Genomic DNA, 27,825 nt, shown 5'->3' with positions numbered 1-27,825 from the left:
CAAATAGTTATGTTTTAAATGATTAATATTATTAACAGGTGTTTGCATAAAACTGGTGGACATTTGCCGTACAAGCCACCCAAATCTGTCAAAATAATAAGTAGTTGCTTTAAACTGCACAATAAGTGCATTGATGATGGAGTGCCACTTTTGAATATTGAAGATGGAGGGAATGAAGTTGAGATTGAACATCATATTGACATGCCTGCAAATCACAACCGTGATGCACAGACCATCAGACAAAGACTTGTTAACCGATTTTAAACTTATTTCATTTGTTGAATTTACATTTTGAATTAAATTTCTAATTTTTATTTCATTTGTTAAAAAAAAAACTTTTAATAAAGAAAAACAAAATTGTAAGCATTCATTTTGATAAGTATAAACTTGCTGTCCTATAAACTATTCAGAGCTCAGACATAAATAAGTCTAAATCTGCTTATCCCCGACTTAGTATATATCTAGGATTTTGATTGGTTAACGCACGTTGTTACAAAACCCATAGCCCCTGAAATATCAAATTCTGTTGATTATCCATGATGTCTGTATAATTAGACACTTAATCCAATAAGGATTTTATCTTATTATGTCGATTATATGCACTCATTTTAGTAAATGCATCACTATTCTGTCAAATTGGCAATGAATGGGACTGCTGACCTAGCAATGCATAGGTAGTAGTAGTACCCTACACCACGTTAAAAATATGTCGAAATCCCAAATTTCAATAAAAGATATTTAAAAAAAACATTACTTTCATGTTAAACGTTGTGGTCGAATTTCTCTAAAAATCACCAGATTTAGACTAAGACCGGGGATAAATTTGTTAAATACCTTCATATCCTTACATATGGATATTTTAAAACCCTTCAGTACCCTGTACACCCTTCGGCTGCGCTTCAGCGTGTAATTGGATACTTCAGGGTGTTAAAATATCCATATCTACGGATATGAATGTAGATAACTTATATTATACTCACAGAGGTCTAAATTTCATGTATGTTTCAAGATTTGTCTCCCTTTAATTTAAAAACAAATTATGACTTCAATAAATAATGTTATTCAAGAAATATTTGACCTGATTTTAAAAAGTTGCCAATACTGACTCCAACACTATGACCACACAAATAAAGAGAATAATCTTATATTAAGTAAAAATGTTCTGTATAATAATTTGTTTTTTTACCTCTGCAAGTCAAAAATAATAATATAGGGTTATTGCATGAATATTGGGGAATATTGTCCTGAGTAGAATTTTATATTGCATGAGCTTGCGAGTGCAATATATGTTCTACGAAGGACAATATTCCCCAATATTAATGCAATAACCCTTTTATTGTATAGCAATATAATATTTGAAAGAAAAATTTGGTTTAAACTAAGATTTGTCGTTGATGACGTCATGAATTTTGAAGATGTATTGCACTAGTGCAATAATAGAATTTATTGCACGCTAACTTTTGGTTACTTTCTGTGGGAAATATTATATTGCTATGCAATAAAACAACTTATTTATGTCTGAAAATTGCATGTTATAATCTTATTGTTCAAAAACTGATAAAATTGCCAAAGTGTCATCATTTTCATATTCTAAAATTAATTTTTCCAACAGTTTGATTTGAAGGGTATGTTTTTCCAATTGCTTCTCAAGGACAGCATACTGTATTTGGTGAACATCTTCAGCTGTCTTCATTTTCTTCATAGGTTGCTTACTGTCTATAAGGGAAAAAATATAATGTTTTTAGAATATATTATCAGTAAATAGTTTGCAAAATAGTGTGTGGTTATTTATATTCGATTAAGAAGAAATAAATGCATCAATTTATTGTCTTTATCAAAGTCATCTTATATCACAAATGAATTTACTTAAGTGTAAATTAAAAAAAATATACATTGATATAGGATATAATTTAAATGGTATTTTTTTTGGAATATAAATATTGAAATGTGAGCAAAAGAGTTTTCATACCAATAGTCATTCTTTTAATGTAAAAAATGTAACTATGAATTTATGTATGTATGTATGTGCCTATCCCAAGGAAGGAGCCTGTAATTCAGTGGTTGTCGTTTGTTTATGTGTTACATATTTGTTTTTCGTTCATTTTTTTATATAAATAAGGCCGTTAGTTTTCTCGTTTGAATTGTTTAAAATTGTCATTTTGGGGCCTTTTATAGCTGAATTTTCAGAATGGGTTTTGCTCAATGTTGAAGGCCATACCGTTACCTATAATTGTTAATTTGTGTGTCATTTTGGTCTCTTGTGGAGAGTTGTCTCATTTACAATCATACAACATCTTCTTTTTTTAAATTAATCCCAAATGTAATGCATTTATAATAAGAATTAATCATGGTATATATTTTAAGTGTAAAGAAGATGGTCTAAGCTATCATTATATCAGAAATAGAGGTTTAACATAATTTTACGGTACCATTGTAGTGTTTATTGTTAGAATGATTGTCTTCTTTTTTTTGCTTGTTCTGTATGAAATTGAGCACTATGATATGCGTTATATGTGTCTCATAAGCCAATTTGTTTCGCTTGGTGTTAATTATTTTAAATATTGTATATGTTTTACTGTATATTGTTCAGCTGTTAATCAATATGTGACAGTTTAATAAATTAATTTATTATTTATATGTCAATCTATTTTTTATGTTTCCTTGTGGTTTAGATGTTATAACTCATTGCCCACTTGCTGGTTTCATCAAATTAAAATACATTTTATATTATTGTACCTCTTTTACTGTTTGGTCTTTTAACTCCATCTGCAATATAAAATATGAGTAATAAAATGTTTGGGGTATTATTGGTATTAGTGTTGTCAAATCGTACACTTTTGCCTAACCGGTTACTGGGATAATCGTTTTTATGTCATTATCCTAGATTCAGTACAAGGTCATTACCTGAAATGACCTGGTCATCCTATCAACTCAGATGTTGGTTCTGATAATTTTAGAAACATAATTAGTTCTGGATCATTAGTATTTTATATTTAAATCTAAAATAAAATTAAATCACTTCTTCTAGTGATTAATTTGTACTACTTAAATAGGTGATTATTAAAGAGAGACAACTCTTACTCCAAACCTTATTGAATAATGTTACTTGAATCAGTGATTTAGAAAATCACTCATTTGAGTAAGTCCCCTGACTGTTTAATAATCCTATTAGGACTGGCAGATATATTATACTATTGCTGATTTAGTGAAATGAATTTGTGTTATATTATGTATATTGTTAACAATGTTTAAGGATGCACTTTAAAGTTTAAATTAAAAAAATCTATTCTATAAGATATCATCCATAGGCTGTGTCTCAAATTATAGAGTAAAATGTTCTTCAACATATTACCAATTTAAAGTGTTTGTACTTCACAAGATGTAATGTGTTGAGATATCATTGATATAATTAAAATACAATGAAGTTTAAGATTAACAGAATAAAACATTAATCCAAGTCTGTAGGAATAGATAGGATAAGAATATTTCAAATTAAATTTGCAAAACAAATGGATGTTAAACTCTAGGGTAAATTTTACACACAGAAGAAGTTAATTTGTTAAATAAATATCTGCAGAGCAATTGCTGATGTATATTTTGAAAATACATTACAAGGAATGAGTCTTGCTAAGGAATACATAAATTTTTGTTTTTATCTTTTCTCTTTTCTTTCATAATAACATTGCAGAAATAATAGAACTTTACCTCCATTTTGGCTTGGTCCATCATACCCAATGTCTAATGCACCGGACTGAATGCTACCTAAAAAAATTTAAATAAAATATTGAAAAATAAGGTAATATGAGTTTCTGAAATATATTAATATTTTATGGTAATTCTACTGTACCGGTTTAGTTTTCGAAAGAATAATTTAGAAGATATATATAAAATGTATATCTACTGTTTGAGTATTGCTAAGTAATATTATATAAGGTATTCAGAAGAAAATAAATATTTGCCAAATATGAATTGAAACCTAGACAAACTAATGTCAATTTGTTGCAAATTATTAAAGGTATTTCCTTTCCTTATTATTTTCCATATCCTTTGAATATTCAATTTAAAACTCCATTTATGGTAAATTGAAGTTACTTTTGTTGTTGGTTTGCTGTCAAACATATACCTCCAAATTGACTTTTTATAAAGTTTTGTAGTTAAATGGAGAGTACATTTTCCAAGATCTGATATGGATTGATATATCAATTCAATTAGTCACCAAATCCAGTGTTCCTTGTTAAAAATATAGCTATTTTCTTTAAAACTACATATATATCTACATATGAAAGAAATATACCTTCTGTACTTCTCGGTCTTTTAGTTGATCCATCTAAAATAAAGAAAATATGTGTAAAAGATTTCATTGAAATTCAAAGGAAAGTATTTTGAAACTTTTGTACTGCTTACAAAACCTAATAACTTCAGCTATTTACTATTAGTTTAGGGGTGTTTCTATTTAGTTTTTGTGAATTGAGAATTATATGTACATTACAAATTGTATGCAAAATTGTTATAATTAAAACCTTCTTATTAACCTCTGAAGTTGTTCTTGTTTTATTCCCATTATTTTTAAATTTTCAAATCAACCAGTTTAATTCCGCCATAACTGATGAATTTTGGTATAACATGTATTACAGATACACATAATAATAGTGTACTTTTAAATTTGTTATATATCTTTTCCACTGTTGAGCTTCTTCATTTACCTGAGCTTGTATCTACTGGTGTCGGGCTTTCCTCTCTGTCAACTGTTGGGCTCCCAAAACTGATGTAGTTCCGTACAGTGCCAGTGGATTCATTTGTTTGAACACATTCTGAATCTTTAAAACACAAAAAATTTAATATTATATACTGATATAAGATTGCATTCCAACAACACAAGGAAAGAAAGGTATGAATTAGCCCTAAACAAATAAAAACAATATTGTGGCGGAGAGCTTAAAATGATGGTTTGTCATATAGATTTTTCTAATAACTCAAGTTAAATTGATTTTAAATTGAACCAGAGTTTACATTGTTAGAGCTGTACCTTTTTTATCTGAGTGATGCATAATGAAGGAAATCGTGTCATGCACCATTGATGGAATATCCAAGACTGATAAATTAATTTCTTCAAAAGTACAAAGATAAGATGTTAGTTCATCTCTTTCGTCTTCTGTGATTCCTTTGGTGGTGTCAAAATATTCATTTAATATGCTGTCTCCTATTTTTGATAATTTTTTATGAGGCTTGTATTTCTGGAGAAATTGTTTTATTTCATCCTTCATTTCTTTTGCTTTAGCAACAATGGCTTTTACATTTTTACCTGAAGTAAATATTTTTTACATTCAATTCTCTAACAAGAAATTAACCATGAGAATGTATGCAGATAGACTAAGAGATTAATGCCACTTAGCTTTTAAATTTTAATTGCACTATTCTGCCTTTAAATGACTTTAAAATGAAAGTAGGTATTATTGTTTAAGAACACCTAATTTCTTAGTTATAAAAAAATTAACAAATTTAGCATAATTATAACTCAACTACATGTACCATTTTTTTATATAAATAAAGCCGTTAGTTTTCTTGTTTGAATTGTTTTACATTGTCATATCGGGTCCTTTTATAGCTGACTTTGCGGTATGGGCTTTGCTCATTGTTGAAGGCCGTACGGTGACCTATAGTTGTTAATGTCTGTGTCATTTTGGTCTCTTGTGGACAGTTGTCTCATTGGCAATCATACCACATTTTCTTTTTTATACCATGATGCATCTAAGCCCTCATGTGGGTATCATCCCCTCTCATACTTTAAACCCATCTATTGTATTAATTCCTGTGGCTACTATTTCTTATATATTCTGCTAGTGAAAAAGGTAAATGATAAAATAAATGAGAAATATGTTACAAACCATTTATTTCTGTATCTATGCCACCGTCAATGCCATGGACACTTGCTCTTGGAAGCGTATCTGCCACCTGTTAAATATTAATTAAACTGTTAAAGTCAATGAATGTTACCATGTACAGTCAATCATGCTCAAGAAACTATTTTTTTGCTCTCCCGTAAGTGGTCTCTTAATTAAGAGAAGACTGCATTATAACATTATTATGGTATTAATGAATGGGTGTTTTTATAATGGCCCTGTTATATGTCCAAGGTCTGTAATAATGGTCGAGGAAGTCTGTAATGGCCCGAGGCAAAGCCGAGGGCTATTACAGACATCCGAGGCCATTATTACTGACCGAGGACATATAACAGGGCCATTATAAAAACACCCATTTCTTAATACATTTATTAACCAACTGAACAAAAGTGTATGTGTTGCTGCTAACTTGATGTACCGTCTTACTCTTTTAATGACAGTTTAGTTTGAACAAAATAATTTGTACTTCACCATTGTAAAGCTTTAAATATACCAAATATCCAAGATATTAAGTTGAAAGAGATATGTGTTAAAAAACCGGATGAACAGTGATCCTCTTATATGGTTCTTTAATGTTGGTTGCTGGTTACTAAATTAAATAAAATAAAAAAAGGTATTATACTCTTTACAACTTAGTTTTATTAACTTTATCCAAAAACCCAAACAGGGCTTAATACAGACAAACTGGGCATTAATACAGGGCCATTACAGAAAAACAGGGCCATTACAGAAAAAACAGGGCCATTACAGAAAATATGTAATTTTTAATAAACAGTCACTTTTGGCAATAATGCACTTAGTTGGTTAATAAATATATATACTGCACTAGAAAAACTGTGTTTAATCCTATAATGAAAGTTGTGTTACCTGTAACTCCCATGGTTTCAACTCATCAGATGATTTGGGGCCTCCACCAGTTTGATTCTGATAGCTTACTCTGGCCACCTCCTTCTTCTTCACACTGCTTTGCAGGTCTTGCCATTTTTTTTTTTACCTCATTAAAAGACCTACCAGAACTGCTGACTGAATTTATTCTAAAATAAAAATACAATGTAAAAATATATATATTAATTATCTGAACATCCAAATAATATATTGACTTTTTGCATTAAAAAAATATTTTAAAAAAAATCAATGCATAATTTTTGGTTAATAACCATCATGACCATGATAACAAATAACAAACATAAGCCTGCCACATGTGCCTGTCCAAATTAAGAGACTACCTAAAGTCATGTTTGTCATCTTTGTTTTTTTGTACATTTTAACTTGTTTTGTTATAAATACATTTATAAGAACAATAATTCTCTCCTTTAACTTAATTGATTTGTTTACAAATTTTCAAAACAGGATATTTAATAGCCCCCATAATATGGTTTGGATTTTTCTCAATGTTAAAGGCAGTACTCTTGCCTACAATTGCTTACATCAATTTTCATTTTGATAATTGTATCTTTGGCAATCATACATTACCTCATTTCTATTTTAAAAAAGAGCGACTAGTTGTGTTACATTCAAATTGTAAAAGAATTTACTTTTTGTATTCTAGGTGAAATATTTGAAGAAGATAATAAACATTCACATGCATTTCTCTGGCATGGTAATTTAAAGATAACTTTATTTCAAGTAGGAACTGTTGACCCTTTTATTTGGGCCCTTATATTTGAGGTTATGTACAAATAGTCAAAATAGTTATGACATCTTGCAGGGCTATTATTTTCTGGGACGCCTTCCTAGTTTTCATAGTATAGTTTTCAACTGCCCCAAATGGAATTTACTGCCATTTGCAGATCGACTTTTGTTTTGTTTTTAAGCACCATCATGCGACCCAATCATATCATAAAGTAAGTTAGTCTAAATAATCATGACGTCTGGCAAGGCTATTTTCTTTTCTTTCGTGAACACCTTTCCTATGATTAATGGAAAAGGGGGGGGGGTCGGTAGGAGGGTCCTGATCCCAAAATAAATCCCTAGTTCCTAAATTTTATGAATTTAAATAAATTTAAATCAAGACAATCCGAAAAAAGAATTCCTGGATCCTGAAAAACCTGAGCTTATAAACACCCTATCTCGTAGTCCTAATAAAGGTCCTATCCCCCCTACTTATGGAAGGTTACTTATTTACAGTTTTTTTTTAAATATGGCACTAGACTTGTCAAAATAATGATGTCTTGGAAGGTTATTTTATTGTTTAACTTTGAAGCCTTATAAAATGAGGGGGTGCACACTATTTGAGTATTTATGAAATACTCCGAAAACAACAAAACAACAAAACAAGTCATCATGGTCATGATCGACAATGAATAAATGAAATGTTGTTTGAATTTTATTTTTTTTCTGTGGCTCTGAAAATGCCAAAAAATTGTGAGTGTTTATTTGTCTTATGAATTCCGATTGTCCCCTTGTTCTTTAGATCTTGGTTCAATGTAAATCTGCTGCTGTGTCACTCATTCAAATTATCAGAATATTAGCCTGCATAGCATGGCATGCAGGAAGTCCGAAAAATTATAGAGGAGAGGGACCTAAAGCAGGTATCCTTTTTTCTTCCGTAAATATTTCTCCTGTTTATGGAGCACTACCAAGGTCTATATATTCATATTTAAAAATTGGATTAATCACAGTAAGAGTGGGTTATTTTTTGTTTAGGGAGAGGCTGAAGTCCGTTTTCGGGTGCGGGATTTTCTCACTATGCAGACGGGAAAAACGACGTTTCGGCCATGGATTCCGTAATAAAATAAAAAAAGTAGTTTAGAACAAAAAATCATACTTTTATTTCATATTCCATTTCAACACTATGAACAATCTTCCTAGACACATTCCTCATTTCCATTTTAAATTTTATTACCGAAAAACGCGATTTATTATTGTGTTTTTTTTTGGGGGGGGAGGGGTTATATAATTTTTTTTTGTTATAATCTTTATGCCTCTCGGTGCCCAAAATTGGATAATAAAATTTATCTTATCTTATCTTATAATTGTCTATCGGATACAGAGGTACAAAGATATATTTATATGCAAAATCAACTATTCGTAGCAAATAATGAAATACAGTTGCTGTAAAAAAAAATATACTTACTTGTCAGTTATTGACTGCCACACATTTGTTTTTCTTTCATTGGTGACTGAGGTAGTAAATTTTGATTTGATTACTTCAATGTTAGGAGTAACCTCCTCCACCAGTTTATTTATTTCCGTGGAAGACCAGTTCGGTTTTCTAGCCATCTTTTTCTATAATATTTTCCGGAGAAGCAGAGGGCGATTTACCCGGATGTTACAATCGTCAACGCACAATTTTCCTCTCCTTCACTAGAGAGCTAATCTTAAGACAAACGTAAACGTAAGTCTACGTTTACGTTTACGATCACCTTTGTGAAACACTCGTAGCTAAAATCTTACGCTTAGCGTACGTTTAATCGTAAACGTAGATCGTACGATTCTTTGTGAAACGATAGCCAGATCTCCATGTGTGGTATCCATTTCAAAGGTGAAACAAACCGCTTACCGGGTGTGTGAGTGTGGAAACAAACACTCCTCCAGAAGACCATTGTTGTGGGTTTTTGATAAGGTATCCAATATCAAGTAGCCATTTAAACCAACATATATTGTTTTCTATAGCATGAATCATTTTTATTTCAGGGCATTAACTGTCTTATATCTATTTTTTGGACGTATTTGGCTTCATTTTTTCAAAATTATCTATGTCGAGAGCGCTTTACTAAATCTCTAATGATGCATATAGCATATAGAATATAGCAAAATATACGCCCATATTGCATACATATATAACGTTTCTTTAGAGTACACTTAAAATTAAGTAAATGTTTTAACTAACAATTTATATAACTTTGTTTACTTATCTTAAATAATAATCGAGAAAAAGCAAGAAAAATAATAAACCAAAGCAATTGCAAATTGTAACGTTGTCTGAAGTCGTGATGTATAGTGTTATATTGTAATATAAATCATAAGAAATCATTATACTTTCAAATATTTCATTATTTAATAAACGTTTTTCAGAAACAAGAAGAATGTCCATCCCATTGTCAAGGTAAATTGATATGGATCATCACAAATGATACAAAATTAGAATCAATTTGATGTGTATAATTAATGAACATTGCTATGATGAATTTATATGGCAAATTATCATAATCTTCTTAGTGTGAATGAAGTAAAATAAACTCATCATAGATACCAGGACTAAATTTAGTATATAAGCCAGACGCGCGTTTCGTCTACAAAAGACATCAGTAACGCTCGAACCCCAAAAAGTTAAAATTAAATCCAGGTAAAAACACAGCTACTCAAAATACCAACAAGAAACAGTTAACAAACCGGAGAGTAATTTTCCGGATATATCAGGAATTCATGCTGCAGTAATAGCAACCATCTTTTTGTTCGTATCGCAAGGATGCTCTGATTGATACATACATGACCAATTGAACCAATATATCGGTTAATAAATTGGAAGTCGGACAACAAGAGGTCCAACTCAATTAATATCCGGAAAAGAGTGGACACAATTTTTTTTTCAAACTGCAAATCAAGATTATCGATATGACGGTAATTCAATTTTATGCAAATGTTGTACATGATATATAGATGAGTTATATTGTTGTTGTTGAACATTTATTTTGGAAATCAAATAGTTTTTTCATTACATATCATATCAACACACATTGATATAAGTTAAACACTGCAGTTTCAAATTAATTTCCGGTGTCCATAGATAAACAAACCACACATAATGTAAAATACATTTGCAGAAATAATCATGCATATAAAAAATTGTCTCGTCGAAAATCTGAAAAACACTTTTTTAAAAAGAAATAGCCTTTGATAAAAACATTACAACATTGAGAGACATCTAGCTGTAATTTGATTGCAAGACAAATTGGTAATCGTATATAGATGTTGTATAACACGCTTACATTATGGTAGTTTTCAAGAAGTTTTCGATCTGTTTTGCTCTGTAAAATCCACAGTAAATTAAATACTGGTTCATGTATGTACATTGAGAATATCACATCTCTCATTTATTAATGGTAAAATTTTACCACATAAAGGGAAAACATAACAAGTCTTATCGCAAATCGTTTCACAAACATTCTTAGCTTTACGAAACGTGTTTGTTTTTAATTGTTGTATTTTTTTTTTATATTTGAAAAAAATCTTAATTTTCATCTTCTTTTTTATTTTGTTTCACCTTTTCGAATTATTCAGGTCTTGGAAAAACTGCCCTGACACTGTCACCAAGCGAGCAACATCTCTCAAGACTTGCCAATCAGCTAGATATCAATAGTTGTAGAGAGTTGATGATTCATCTCGGGTTACAACTGAATGATTGGAATGATATTGATTACAGCTACACAAGGATGCCTATTGTTATCAAAATCATGGCATTAAATTTCTGGAGAACAAAAACCATACGGGGTAAACCCACAAAGTCATTCAACGACTTGGTGGATGCTCTAAAGGCAGTGGGGGACGAAAGACATTTGCTTTGCCAGGTTTGGACAGCTTTTGTTTTTTTTTTTTTTCTCAAGAAGTACAACTATGTTAATCATATTGTGTTTTAGTTTTTATACCATGTTTTTTAATCCCAATTTTTCTGTTAGAAGTTGAATCGTTTCAGATCTATATAGAACATGCCTTGCTTGATTGGCTCCGATGATTTTCCAAATGTCTATGCACAACTCTTTCAGGTGGACAATTGCGAGAATGGGACAAAACTTTTGTTTCAATCCACGAGTCAATATCAGTTTTTAAAAGGCGTATGTCTTTTTCAAATGTATGACATGTTACAATTATTGATCATCATTAACTAAGTGAATGCTTGTACTTGAATTGATTATAATTAAATTTTGGTTTTGTTTTTATGTTACCGACAGATTTATAATGTAACTTAGCTTTAATTTGTGTATCACGTCGATCGTTTCGATCTTTTAAAACTCGATTGTCAATGGACTCAAATATAGTACATGCATTTATTTAAACAAAACGTGTCCATCCTGTTTGAGCTTTTGATTTTGCCATTTGATTAGTTAATTTTCCGTTTAGATTTTTACTCGGAGCTCAGTTTTTTTGTAATTTAACTTTACATTGAGACCATGAAATGGTAGAAAGTTCACAGGAAACCAAGAGAAACCAATATATTAAAGACACGAGTCTTGTAATTGCAAAAAACCCTCAACCCTCTTCTCCGGTTTATTTAAAAAAAAATGTAAATTACCAAGGAGCTATTGACTTTGCCCTTAAGCAAACAAAATTAGACGTGTAACATTGACGGTAAAAAATACTGACATATATGCACAATAACATTATTAAAGTCTCTTCGGTGATGATTAAGCCAGAAAAGTTTAAAATCTAAACGTAAGTCAAAAGACGAAGTGCTTACATTGATGTATTTAAAAAAAAAAAATTCGGGGAAGGAATAAGAGTTTTGCAAGACTGAGGTATACTTTCATTTGAGTGCCACATGTGGAGCGTGATATGCTTACCCTTCAAGAGTACACAACACCATCGCCAGTTTTTGGTGGGGTTTGTTGTTGCTCAATCTGTATTCTTCTACATTGTAGTTTGTATACAGTTGAAAGTCTCAAGATTTGTTTTGCTTGTTGGCCATGGCGTTGAACGTTTATTTCAAATTATGAGTTTCAATTTCCCTTTGCTATCTTTCGTCTTTCTTTTATAAAGGTTACAGATTTTCAAAAATAGCACATTTCAATGAAACAAAAACTTGTTGTTCCATTGTATGTCGTACTTTTGTAGACGTTTTTGTTTGTATTTATATTGATTAAGAGTATAATACAATGTTGACAGAAGAACCCCTTATTTTGATAATTTTACCTCAGTTATTTGTTTGTTTTGCTAACACATTGTCATTATATTTAAAGTATATGCTACTGTCATAAAGGTAAGAGGTTAAGCTAGCTATACAATCAGGTTTATTACACCATTTTCTACATAAAGAAATGCCTGTACCAAGTCCGGAATATAACAATTATTTTCGATTTGTATAATGTGTTTGAGCTTTGGTTTTTGCTATTTGACATTTTGATAAGGATTTTCTCATTTAGAATTTTCTTTGGAGTTTTGTATGTTTGTTATTTTCTTTTCCAATATTTTTACCTGTTAAATGAAAAAGTTTTTTTTTTGTCATGTGAAACAAAGATGGTTCACTCAATACAAATTTTGGTGAAGCTATTATCGGTTATAACATTTTTGTCTAATAAACTCATCACAGAATTCAGATAACAAAGACCTTATTTAGTATTTATATCAAACTGTAGTAAATCTATGGAAATATGCCTTTGATTCACACGATATTCCACAGGTATACATATAGTTTCAATTAGATCTCACTATATTCATCAAGTAAACATACGCATGGTATAGTTTGAATAAGTTCTCGTGATATTCCTTGGGTAAACATACTTATGATATAGTTTGAATAAGTTCTCATGATATTCCTCAGGTACACATATTCATGATATAGTTTGCATAAGTTCTCATGATATTCCTCAGGTAAATATATTCATGATATAATTTGAATAAATTCTCATGATATTCCTTAGGTAAACATATTCATGATATAGTCTGAATAAGTTCTCATGATATTCCTTAGGTAAACATATTGTTATGATATTGTAATTATTGTATTTATTTATGTTGGCCTTATTTGTATTGTGTGGCCCGTTAGTTGTTTACAGACTAATTTTAGAATTGTGCAGTTTAGAAATCTCTGGAACAATTACAGAATGATTGGAACTTTCCAGAATGATCCTAATAAAAGATGCAGTATATAAACTTCTACATTTTACTAGAAACTTCTGTTGTAACTTTCTAGGATGTTCCATTATAGACTGTTCTAGAATCTTCCATGACAATTATATATATATATACAGATACTAAAGTTAAACTCTCACTCTTGGACTTAGACTTAGACATCGATAGACATTAGTATTCACCGCATTTGGATTGACACTTTAATTCTACAAACAACATCATACTGGATTGTGACCGTAGTAGTGAACGTAATATTCAGATTTGTAAACTTTTGTATAATAAATATTGTTAAATTTTATTATTGATTTGTGTCTTTTGTTGGCTACAATTTAAAGGCGATTTCTGGCCGTAACAATATCCATGATATAGTTTGAATAAGTTCTCATGATATTCCTTCGGTACACATATTCATGATATAGTTTGAATAAGTTCTCATGATATTCCTTCGGTACACATATTCATGATATAATTTGCATAAGTTCTCATGATATTCCTCAGGTAAACATATTCATGATATTATTTGAATAAATTATCATGATATTCCTTAGGTAAACATATTGATTGATGATATAGTTTGAATAAGTTCTCATGATATTCCTTAGGTAAACATATTGATTCATGATATAGTTTGAATAAGTTCTCATGATATTCCTTAGGTAAACATATTCATTATATAGTTTGAATAAGTTCTCATGATATTCTTCAGTTAAACATATTCATGATATAGTTTGAATAAGTTCTCATGATTTTCCGTAGGTTAACATACTCATGATATAGTTTGAATAAGTTCTCATAATATCCTTAGGTAAACATATAGTTAAAATTTGTTCTCAATCGTGTTATTCAGTGTGCAGAACTGATCTTGTATCATACACAAATCATATATACTAACACACTAACTGTATCTATTACTTACCTTTCAGGTTTTCAGAGAAGACACACATTTGTTAGGTAAGATTTAACTAACCGTATCTTGCAGAAACTTTATTTTTAAATTCCTAAGACTTTAGAAAATAATAATATTTCGAAATAACCATGTCTATAATATGTTTTTTTTTCAAATTTTTTCATCATATGTATATAAATGAAAAGTCGATACCAAAGTAATCAATCAAAAGAAAATATTTCAAGTACTTAGGACAAATGTTACCAGCGGTGTTACAATAAAATTCCAAATTCATACACAGTTTGGGAATCGTAGATATGAAATTATAATTTGTGAAGAACCACACTGATTCTATCAGAACATACACTTGTGGCCTTGGACGATTGAGTTTTCAACAGACAGTCGGTTTTTAAATTGGCACTTATTGTGCACGCTTACAGGATGATTAGTATTTGTAATTGTATGAAGCAGAATTCATTCAGAAACTTCTAAATGACAACAAGAAAAAACATCTTTCGAAATGCTTTTTTTTTTTTTTATCTTTTATTTGTTTTTCAAGAGTCAGGATTTTACACACCCCATTACACTACCACCTGCTGATAATTATCAAGGGGTAAATACAGAAGAAAATATACAAAATGAAGTCTGACTAATTAATGTTGAACAATAAGAATATTTTAAGTTACATACAATTGTATTTTATTTATCTCTCCTCTCTCTCTCTGTGACTTACTCATCTTTTTCGCTACAATATGTATCATGTCTTACTTTTTAATACAATTTTTTTTAAAGAAATAAATTTGCTCATAATTTATAAATTATTTCTTTTCTCTGAACTAAACATAGATAATATGAAGACAACACTTAGTTAAATATTACATGTAAAGGAGACCAAAATTTTTCACAAACTTGGATTTTTTATCATTTTTCTTTGCAATATGATTTTCAAAAAATTGGTATTTCTTTATTTTATTCTTAAACTCAATCATATTTGGTTTTGTTTCATTTAATTTACATTTATATATATAATTCTTTGTAATTATGATTAGCAGATTCAATAGCAAACGTTCATGTTTGCAACCAAGAAACACATTCTCTTTGATGAGATTTTTAAATTTACAAAAAAAGTTTCACAATATTGGAAAAAGACTGCCACAATTGAAAAGTTATTGGGCATTCAAAAAACAGGTGTTCAATGGTTTCTTCTCCAAGTTAACAAAAAAGTACATAACTTGGTATCTTTTAATTTGATTTTGTACAAAAAGGTATTAGTTGCTATAATTCTATGCAAACATTTATATTGAAAGGTTTTTAAATAAGCATCTCTACAAGACTTTTTTGTTATCATGAAATACTCTGACCATTCTGTACTATCAGTAACTAACAGTTCTTCCAATTTCAAAAATTTGATTGTTGGTAGTTGAAGAACTTCGTCTACTAAGTTTTTATATACAAATGTGGCTTTCAAATTACACCTGATTTTTTTTAGAAAGTATTACCAGTGTTAGACTTATCTAAATCTTGATTTAGACAGTTCTCTTTAAGGCATTTTTTCATAGTGTTAGGGATGTTTGATATCAAACCATAATATTTAATAAAATTGTTGGTTTGTACTTTTTCTTGAAATTGCTCAAATTTATAAAAAAAATTCATATTTTCACGATTGATAAGGTCACTTACTGACTGCACACACCCGTTTTCCCATTGAATGTCATATGGGAAAATCATCCAAAGAAGAAAAGTTCAAAATATCGAAGGAAAAAATGTCACTGACAGAATTTTCAGTAATAGGTTTTGCAGCAGAAAAGCATAGTAAAACATCCTTCCAGAAAGAATTTTTACATCTTTAAGATATCTCAACCGGCTTTTCTTTCTGAAGATTTAAAACCCTTTCACCCCCCATACTGCATAAGGTTTGCCAGTAACAACTGCTGCCAGTAAAAACTGCTGCCAGCCACCGCTAGGGTTTGCCAGCAGTCTTTTTATCCAACTGATTTTCAAATAGATATTAAATGAATGAAGATGTACCATATTAAGTCCACTTTGAGAATATCACCAATAAGTGTTGTTCGCTTAATTCTGTCTGGTTTTCCATTCCATATGAAATCATAAGATAATAAGGTGAGCTCTGTTAACCTGGAGTGTGATAGGTTTGGTAATGCAGTCAATAAATGGACCAACTTTGAAAAAGCAAGTGATTTACTTACTGTAATTTTTCCTAATAATGTGAGTTTTCGATGTTGCCAGCTCTTCAGAATTGCAGAGACCTCTTTAATTTTCTTAGCAAAATTAATTTCTGTGATACAGTTTAAATCTAAAGAAAATTCAATCCCCAAAAATTTAAAATTTGAATGTGACCAATGAAGTTTTAAGTCGGGACATAAAATAAGATAAAATAAGATCAGAATATTTTTTACTTCCAACCCATAGTGCTTTTATCTTTGAAGCATTTATTTTCAAACCTGAAACCTGAAATTTTATAAAAAGATTCAAAACATGGAAGTGTTTCCCTCAACGATATTTCTTGTTCTTTTGTAAGCTTAATGTTATGATTAAAAAATGATCATTGCAATTTAATTTTTGCTTGAGTACAAATTTTGATAAAAATGTTGTTGTTCCATCAGAATTTGTTATTGCTCTGAAATATGCTGACCTTTATCATCAATAACTTCTGTTACGGTTTTCTTAATAAAATTTTTCTTTTCTAATTTTTAAAAAATAATTTGTACACTTTTCACCATTCTCATGCCAGTTAGCTCGGGATCCAAGCAGCAAGCCTTCAACTGTCTTTTGTCTACAATTTTCTAGTTCCATTTTTTTTTTCAAATAAAGATTTTTGAACCTCATCATTTGGAGAATGATTCATAATACTTCAAAATATAAAATATCTTTTTCATGTTTGAATGACATTTTTTCCTCTCTGGATTTAGTAATGCTGTAATTTATGGACAAGGATCTAATCTTTATTTTCAATATTTCAAAAAATGTTTGATCATTACATGACAACTCAAAAGAAAGAAGATTTTCCATATCACCTGACAAATGGTATTCCAAAATAGTATCCTTAATATATGATTTAACCCTTTTTATATCATCTGCATCTCTAAGTAACTGAGAGTTAAATTTCCAATAACTTGTGCCCCGTTTCTCTAAACAAGCTGAGAAGGTGAAAATAATTGCTGAATGGTCCGTTCTATAACCCGGAATGATAATGGTATTCTTCATAAGTAAAAAAAGGTCTTCTGAAATTAAGAAATTATCGAGGCGACTTTGTTTTATAGGTGAGGACTGACGCCAAGTATATTTCATATCTTCTGGATAGTATGTACGCTAAGGATCAAGAAGTTCAAAAACATCAATGATTTCATCAATTTTTTTACGGGAGTTAGGGTTTCTATTATGTTTGATATAATATGTATCCATAAATGTATCTAATACAACATTCCAGTCACCACATAATGAAACACTGGTGTTTTTAAAGGTTAAAATATTCTGCATTATTTTGTCAAAGAATGAAGGTTCGTCTGTATTATAACCATACAGACATGCAAACCATAATCTTTGTGAAAAAAATGGTTATATCTAAAATTATGTAACGACCATTATCATCAATAATAGTATTATGCACAATAAAATCCAGGCCCTTTTTAAACATAACAGAGACACCTGCAATTTTAATGTCTTTATGACTGAAAAAGCACGTATTTCCCCATTCATATTCCCAGTATTTTTCAATGTCTTTATTGCTATGAGTTTCCTGAAAACACACTATTGAAGTATTTTTACTCCTAGCCCAATCAAAAACATCTGCCCTCTTTTTGGAGTTTGAAAAAAAGACCCCTCACATTCATAGTATCGTTACATTATTATTCATGATTATATCTGAAGTGATTATTTATAAAACATATAAGCAAGCTCATAAGTACAAATATACAATTGTAACAAATTAGACATACACAAACATACACACATACAAACATAAGATGTCGCATATCATTTTCTTCATTTATCATTGAATGTATAAACTAATTTACAGTATGGCATTATATAGTTATATATAAATCTAGCAAAAGAATACATGTAGATATTGTAAGGGGAGATAAGATTACATATTTATTTCATAATAAATGTTAGAGTTATTTCCCCTATACTTTATAGAGACAGTATAATTTAGATTAAAGAAAAATATATCTGGTATATTATTTACTATATATACAGGATTTCGTAATTCGGAATTGACATGAAACACTTCATTTTTTATTTTATACATTTATATCCATCTATTTATATTTATAAAAGCTGTATATTTAAAAAAAAATATTAACAGGTGTAACAGACTTAAAAGATAACTAACTAATTTCCATCTTTTAATTTCTTTTTCATTTTTTCTTCTACTTTGTCAAAGAGATAAAATGTTATTCTGCTACTAGTTTCAGTTTTGTCATACATATTACAGTTGTAAAACCATACATTCTCAAATTTTTCAGTGTTCTCAAGTCTTGCCATTAGTCCAAGATTGCGTTGTGATATGTCATCATGCAATTTCACTTCATTTTTCAGGGATCTTTTTTGTCACATAATCCGTATTTTAGTTTCAGTATTCTTTACCTTAACAATGACAGGCTTATGATAACCATCTTTCCCAGGTATTCTGTGGATGGCTAGTACATCACTGGGCTCAATATTTACAGTCACCTTTTAAAGTTTCAATTAATGCTTTTCTCAAATTCTCACCCCTTTTTTTCAGGAAAGTTTAGCATTCTTATATTATGTTTTCGACTGTATTGCTCATTATAATTGGCTAACTTTAATGCATCAATAGATCTGTTAGTATTGTCACCAACCTTTTCCACTAAGTATTCAATAACTCTATCTTTAGCCCTGATTCTTTCCCTCAGATCCTTATTCTCAATCATCAATGTATCTAACTTATCATCAAATTTTCCAGTTGCCTCACTTTTTTTTACACTCAAACTTACTGCAAAATGATCTAATAATTTTTGAACAATGTTACTAACTAAAGTTTTTAAGTCCTTTTGTTGTACCAAATAAACCATAGCATTAGTAAGGTCAGTCTTTGTAACTGTGCCCTGACGAGATTGTTTTATTTCACTTAAATCATTTTGAATACCAGTCAAATCAATACCTTCTACAATGTCATTTGCATCATCTGAATGGAATCGTTTGTTCTGCTTGGATGGTTTTTCCTTTACAGATTCTTTAGAAGAATTATTGCTCCCAGGCTTTTTTGGTGCTAACATTGTAGAGTTTTTGCTCCTTTACTGTCCCCATGCATGGTGGTAATACAGACAACACTACTCAGAAAATCAATATATTACAAATATTTTCCAATTCAAAATATATAATTCCACTAAAGTAAATCCATCTTTCAACAAAATATGAAGTAAATCATATTTCTGTAAAGTTCATCAAATTCCAAACATCATCATGATCATGATATGATTTGCATATTAGATAAATTCCTTCAAAAACCAGCTTTAAATTGCCAAAAAACTGCAGAGCTGAAAATCAACCCACAACTAGATTGGCAGCCTTCTTAAATTTAGATGCTTTCTTACCTTCGAATATATATTTATATTGACCGTTCACTTAAGAACCTTCAATATAATCGTTACTTACATCTCATATATCCCAGTGAACATGAAATTAACGATACTATTAATACCAGAAAGACTGCTTCATACGTTGATCTTTTCCTTAATATGGACACAGATGAACGACTTTACACTAAAATCTATGACAAACTGGATGATTTCAACTTCCAAATTATCAATTAACCCTTTCTGAGCGGTATGACATCCTCTGTCCAGTTGAATGGTGATTACAGATCTCTGTTGATCCGTTTTTCTCGTGCATGTTCACGATTTACGGACTTCGTACACAGAAGTGTGCTCCTGACGAGTTATGAGGAGAACATACTAGTACTTAAAATGACACACAGTACAGTTTATGGACTCCATAACGAATGGGTTTATATATGTGATGTATTTGTATTTTTACTTATTAATGACAATTATAATAGGACGTGCTTCTTTAGCTTTGTAAACAACACTGTGATAAAATTCTCGATAAAATATAATTAGCGCGGACTCAGAGATAAACATAATAATGGCTGTTACAATATACTTCCCACGAAAATCTACATGTATTGGAACCTATTTGCAGACCCTTTGCCGATTTTATTGTTTTAAAAAGTGCAATTAACAAAAGACAAAATAACTTTTATTCTTATTCGTATGCATAATAAAAAGTTGTACGACTTTGCCCCCCCCCCTCGAGCTATAGAAAAACAGTACATTAACGGGTGTTACACGGACTCTATTTAGATGATACACGGACTCTTTTTAGTTGTTACACGGACACTTTTTATGAATAGAATCACTCGTGCATGATCAGTGAGTTCATGGGCACTTTTAACTTTCAATTAGATTTGAACTTTTTGGTTCACCGACTTATTTCCTGTCTTTTTATTGAACAAAATATTAACGTTAGCATCAATATCTATTTTCAAACATTTCCATTAAAATACTATTCATATCAGTACACTAAGGGATTAGACATTTAACTTCAAAGGGGGGGTATGGTTTTTTCCTAAAAAAAAGATATTTTGATCACAAATTTTATCAGAAAAAAATTATCATGGTCAAGCAGATGACAAATTAATGTTTTGCATGATTCCCTGATTTCCGAATACCGTAAATAGTGCTATTTTAAACAAAAACATTTGGGTGATGGCGTTGAAAGTAAATAGTTAATTAATGTACTAAAAAAAAAGAACATACCGGCCCCTTTATGAAGCAAAATATTCGGTCAATAAACGTTTTCTTCAATATATGGATATAAATAGTATTTTGGACAATGCTCAAAGTAAAGAAATGATGATACTAAAATATTTCTTTAATATATTACTTTTTTATGAAGTTGCCTTTTAAAAGTCTTAAGTGTGTACAACATTCATCTTTTCCTTTAAATGGCTCTTTTTTTTTATCAAATAATTACCTAAATAGATTCCTGATTTTTTTTTTTTAAAAATATCGGTTGAAGGGAAATGAAAAATGTTTATACTATAACTTACATTTACTGCTTTATGGCTATCTAAATATCTCAAATGTTTAGTCTTGCAAAATGTATTTTAACTTTCTTGAAACGTCGTACAAGTCAGATAAAAAAACAAAAGTAACAAAGGAAAGAGGCCGGTAACACAGCCGAATAGTTTTTCTGCACTTGTAGTCAGGACCTTGATCTGACTACTCGTGCAGAAAAACTATCCGGCAACGGTTGTTACCGGTCTGTTTCTTTGTTACCTTTGTATTTTATCTAATACATGTAATGCACAAGAGCTCGGAGAAATGAACAAAATAAAAATGTAATAAAATTCCGCGAAAGTCTATTAATCTTTTTGGCGCATTTACATGTAGGTCATTTCAAAACATGACGTCATTCAAATGAAACCGCCAAAGTTGAAAGTTTTCTGTTACGTGAACCATCGGAATTCGTATGATATTGTATTAAAACTGAGTTTTGAGGTAGGTTTTGTTTTATTTTCTATTATATTGCATTATTCGCATATTTACTCATTTCAGCAAGTCAACATGGCGGCTCCTTAGTTAAAAAATGTCAACTTTGGATTTGACGAAAGCTTACGAGAAAAACATGTAAATTAAAAATGGGAAATGTTGGGTTTGAGATTTTAAAGAATTAAAAAGTTTCTTTTTAGCAGTTATTCACGAAACAACGTACTCAAGTTACATATTTATAAAGATATTGGAGCTTAATCTAACTGGGAGTAAAAAATAACAGCCACACACACAGTATAACCACCCTAACGCTCAGGATAAAATTCGAATATCACGGCCCAGGCCATGTGTAAATTTCCAACAATCTATGGCTTTCATGAATTATTTCTTAATTTTATAACGTCTTGATTGTATTTTACCATCTACGTCGTCTGCTAATTACCAAAGGTGACTTAATCCTGAATATGACTATTTTGCCGAGTGTTAATTATGATGTTTCTTTTGTTAGTCTGGTTAGATATTGTGTTGTGTCTTATCTTTTGTGTTTTGAATACTATTTTTTTTCTATATATGTAAAAGTTCAGATGATTAGTCAGCTATTTCATGTATACAATTTAGCTATTTAGTTAAACGCAACAATATGCACAAACTTGTTCATCGACATGCCTCATATATCAACGTAAATGTTTTTTTTTCCAAATATTATGTATATATTTTGACAGATATTGCTGAAATCCGACTACAAGAAGTTCCACACGATGATGTTCTGAAAGATCTGCCCAGAAACCTTGGAAACTGCGCCATACAACTCGGAATTGAGCTGGGAGTTAGTATAAGTTCGATAGAGGAGACATTGACACGGCACCCAAGGGACATGTACAATCAGATAGAAGACATCCTGAGGAAATGGAAAACTTCAAGAGGAGTAAAACCTACAATATACAGGATAATGTTAGCTCTTGAACGCGTACATACTGGAGGATTGGAATATTTGAAGGGTTTCTACATTGGACAGTAAATCATGGTCATATCTAATAAACATATAATAGTAATTATGAGATATCACTCTTAACTTCACAAGATACGATAGACAATCAAATTAAAAGTAGAATCTATCAAATAATTCTATGGAAAAATATGATTGACTGAATTTAAAAAAAATCATTTTCGATTCGGGAAAATGTTTATGCTTGTACTATACTCTGTTGTGCGAATGTCAAATCTAACAAAGCCTACAAAGCTGTCTATAAAGCTGTATGCATATAATTTAGATGTTCTTTAAATACAGTTATTATAGCAGCTGCCTAGTAAGGGTTTCCGTTTTAAATATATATAAAGTGTTTGTATACATGTAATCATTGAAGTATTATATTGACAGGAACTACAACGATTAATTATCACTTATTTATAACCCGGGTAGCCCTGTAGAAAAGAAATGAAAACTGTCTAATTAGTACGCTGTCGTTAATTTCTTTTGTGACTATCTGCGATGTCCTGGTCATTAAATTGACCAGATATACTTCTTATCAATCACTTGATTTTCATCGAGACAGCTTTACATCATTGCCTGTCGTAAAACACCTTTACTTATTTCAATCGCGTTGGTAGACCTTTATTTGTGAACAACTTATTTAAACAAATCGGCTAATGCATAACAAATTAAAATCGGCCCAGAATTAATTATTCTACAACGATTTGAAATAGTGAGTGACATAATTTTATTATGTTGTGGGTTAAGTTTAAATGGTGTCACTATACACATCCTTGAGTCGTAGTACTAAAATGATTTCAACACATCGGGGTTCAGCTGTACATTGGTATATATCGACCAATGATCTTACCATGGATTAAGAGTGAAGCTTAATTATTCCTTCATTTATCTAAAATATCTTTGGTCTTTTGTCTTTATCGAAACAATAATTTACAATCGTCTTCAAAATGCAGGAAATATGTGCCACTTGAGTAAACAGTATGAATAAAATCACAACTTGCGATATATACATATTGTGCAATGTCTACCGAAAAATAAATCAATAAAAATGAGGCATTTATTCAATAAATTTGGTCAAATTCCCATTAGAATTATTTATGACTCGCATTAATCTATCAATCATTCAATTGGCACACATATGCAGATGTAGGATAACGGAATCTACCTACTACATTTATCACAACTTTCGATTTCTACGTTTATTTCCGTAATCCCGAGAATGACAATGTTGTAGGGCGCCACACGCTGGTGTGTTAATAACGTGCAATTTTTCATGCTAATTAGCATGTCATTAAATTGCGCGCGGCATCGCAGATAAAACGTTTACCACATGTGGAGCAGGATCTGCTTACCCTTCCGGAGCAACTTAGATCACCCCATGTTTTTGTTTGGGTTCGTGTTGCTTATTATTTAGTTTTCTATGTTGTGTCATGTGTACTATTATTTGTCTATTTGTTTTTTTCATGTTTAGCCATGGCGTTGTCAGTTTATTTACGATTTATAAGTTTGATTGTCCCTCTGGTATCTTTCGTCCCTCTTTCGAAGTTGGGTCGGAGTAGTTACTGTCAATATAGTACTTCAATGATGCAATTAAGATGTTTTATTTACATAATATATAAAGTACAGTTATTATATCAGCTGCCTAATTAATAAGGTTTTCAGTTTTAAATATCTATAAGCAGTATTTGTATAATGCTAAATAACATTATTGGAAACAAAATTATAATGCATAACAATAACATGGAAAAAGTACGACTTGTATAGCATCATATGCGGAATTGGAAAACACCTGTATATTTAGTGAGGATAAAACGCATGATAGTGAACCGATTACTGTTAGATGTAATATTAAAATACCCAGCACAATCAAACAATGGGCAAACCGGAACCTGTTTAATGTTCATGAGTAATCTTAACTAATGCCATTCTTGTCACAATCAAACATATATATTTTTTTTCTAATCATGCTCGGTGTAAAATATAGTGAAAATGAGCAATACAAGTTGGTACTGTTTAAATTGATTGTATATGGTGTGTAGAATTTGAATATAAATATGTTTTATATGCTATTAGCTGACAGGTATTTGCATGCGTCATTAAGGTTAACAGACACACTGTTGTAGGAATACTTGTATCAACATTTTTTTTGAATTTTTGATAGAAATAACATTGTTCACTAAGAAAGTGTAAGTGTTTCATTTGATAAATATAACATGTTATTTTTTTTCAAGTGATACGTCTTGTTTGGTAATAGCATGTCTTATGAATTGTCATGTTCTGATAGATAAAAGTTTAGCCTCATCACTTGAATCATATTAATTTTCCAAACACGTATCGGATACAGTACAACCGTATTTTTAAAATAATCATAATTCGAAAATTGAAAAGAGACGAACTATCAAAATTAGCCAATTAAACCCCCTGAATGCTTTGTACGACTGCATATGTTATCTCATAATCATGTTAACGTCTTTGTTATGATTTGGGCGTACTTAATCGAAGTAAGTATAGAGAGTGTTTCGTGTGTACAAAATTGATTAAATGTTATAAGTATTATGTATGAATGCCATACATACTGTCGTTTAAATGCGACATGAAGTTTAAGACAAACAGGATGATATTTTGAGTTATGAATAGGTTTAATAACACATATGCCAGACCTCTGGTGGTACAAGTTAAACCATTTATTGGCAAATGAAACAAATTCAAATGTTTAAGTACAGTTATATAGGTACAATTCGTTTATTAAACTAAATAATACTAAATTAAGTAATATTTTATTCGGATGGCGTTTATTGAACTGTAATAGTTTGCTTGTTTTGTCAAATAGATTATCAAATCATTAATAAAATAGATTAAGTCGTGATCTGACCTTTTTTGTCAAAAGTGAATGCTGCTCCATATAATAGATAAACGCAAGGGTACTGTTTTCTGTTGTTATAGTTATACATGTGTTATAGTTATTGTATTGTAAATATTTGTAATATATGCTTGACGCTATTATGTTTTACTAAACAATGTTTAAATAAGGCTTATCACGTTCTTAATCATACATTTGTGTACAACTACTACGGATATAGTCTAAATTAGTAATATCAAACTTTTTACAGAAATTGCATTGTTTCGTGAATTTTACATTTTTTTTATTAATTTATAAGATCTTAAAATGTATGTTAGTATTACAGCTCCGTCAGTATTAACATATATGAATTGTTAAATGCATCTTTAGCATACACGATATATAAATAGAAAAAGATATACAGGCATCATGGTTACCTGTTTCTTTTTTAGAATTATTGGAAACATTTCTCTGTTTTCAAAAAATTGACAAAAACATCTAAGTTTCTCAAACAAAAACTAAAAGCATTTTGCCAAGTCCTTTGTATGAACGTTCACACTATTGATTGTGTGCTGTAAATTCTTATCAACATTTTAATAAGTTCTTGCATGTCATATGTATGTATATATCAAACTGATTTTTACATGAAAGACACCATCGAAACGAGAAACTTTGAATGATAGTGTGGTTTAAAAACACACAGATGGATAGTTTTAAATTAGAATCTATAACAAATGCGACGAATTCGATTTTGCCATTGAAACATTTCGCATGAGACATTTTCTTTTTTAACATTTTCAGACTTCATTGAGTACAGTGTGCTTGTACCTACTTTCTACATAATTATTATCAATTATTGACTTGTTTTGTGAATTCCATAGTTTTGTTCTAAATCTATAACTTTTTAACAAGAGTGTAAAGTATTTAAAAAAAGTATTTTCCTGTAACAGCTGCGTCCATCTCAAAACATTGTTAAATGTATTTCTAGCATAAATTAGTTATTAACAAAAAAAGTAGAAGGGTATTGTTATCTACTATTTGGTCGGGTTGTTGTCTCCTCGACACATTCCCAATTTCTGTTCTCAATTTTATCATGATTTCCTGTTTGGTTTTATAATTCGATTAAGAAGAGTTAACTCAAACGCAAACACTCAATCCTCTAAGCAATACATTAGCACGACTAAAATAATAAATAAAACTAGTTTAATAGTCATAATAACGAATTTATAAGTCGATGTGATGTCTTAAACGACGACACTTCTTTTGGATAAGAAAAAACAATAACGATTAAAGAAAAGTTACATAGTAAATCATCTTATATAGAATGTAAATGTGAAGTTTGATCTAACTGTCTAAAATGTGATTAAAGGTATTGCTAAAACTATGAAATATAACATGTGATTTGATAGTATTTTGACAATTACCATCTATATGTATAGACTACTTAATGTTTACAATGTTTTTTTTAAATGGATTATTAATAATGATATTTTTGTTCCTAGCATTTCGCAATAAAAGTGTGGCTTCTATTTGTTCTTGTTATTTGTAAACGTTCTTTTAGTGGACACACTTATTACAGTACAACATAGAAGTGCGACTAAATAAGCCACAAGACAATAAACCTTAGCTCCCAAATCTTGCATAACATTTTCAAAATTGAGGTTGGCTGAGAAATCAATATTACCACAGAGAGAATACATTTTAAAAGATCATTCCGTATCGTTACGTATTTAGTGGAAAGTAGTCTCTGCGCCACAAAATGCATCCATGAAACAAACAGCTTAACTTGGTATTTGTGCAATATTTTCATCAAACTACGTGTCATTGATTACAAATACTATGAAATGCTATGCATGAGTCATTGATTACAAATACTATCACTA

General features: G+C 30.2%; 2 protein-coding genes across 2 annotated transcripts; one reads left to right on the top strand and one right to left on the bottom strand.

The window, feature by feature from the left end:
- Window positions 1-998: 998 nt before the first annotated feature.
- On the bottom strand, window positions 999-8,467 carry LOC139527470 (uncharacterized). The gene is made up of 8 exons (XM_071322949.1): window positions 6,768-8,467; window positions 5,886-5,952; window positions 5,027-5,302; window positions 4,704-4,817; window positions 4,295-4,327; window positions 3,706-3,762; window positions 2,737-2,766; window positions 999-1,716 (listed from the first exon to the last, which is right to left on the bottom strand). Exons 3-8 carry the CDS (start codon window positions 5,262-5,264, stop codon window positions 1,541-1,543), a joined length of 648 nt encoding a protein of 215 aa, XP_071179050.1. The 5' UTR covers window positions 5,265-5,302; window positions 5,886-5,952; window positions 6,768-8,467; the 3' UTR covers window positions 999-1,540.
- A 1,421-nt stretch (window positions 8,468-9,888) lies between these two features.
- Window positions 9,889-23,250, top strand: LOC139527471 (uncharacterized). The gene is made up of 4 exons (XM_071322950.1): window positions 9,889-9,948; window positions 11,124-11,410; window positions 14,612-14,639; window positions 22,835-23,250. Exons 2-4 carry the CDS (start codon window positions 11,216-11,218, stop codon window positions 23,128-23,130), a joined length of 519 nt encoding a protein of 172 aa, XP_071179051.1. The 5' UTR covers window positions 9,889-9,948; window positions 11,124-11,215; the 3' UTR covers window positions 23,131-23,250.
- The last annotated feature ends 4,575 nt before the right edge of the window (window positions 23,251-27,825 follow it).

This window comes from Mytilus edulis, chromosome 6 (assembly GCF_963676685.1).
Source record: "Mytilus edulis chromosome 6, xbMytEdul2.2, whole genome shotgun sequence".
Taxonomy (NCBI): domain Eukaryota; kingdom Metazoa; phylum Mollusca; class Bivalvia; order Mytilida; family Mytilidae; genus Mytilus; species Mytilus edulis.
Note: the sequence above shows the minus strand (reverse complement) of the source record. Positions and strands in the feature narration are given on the sequence as shown.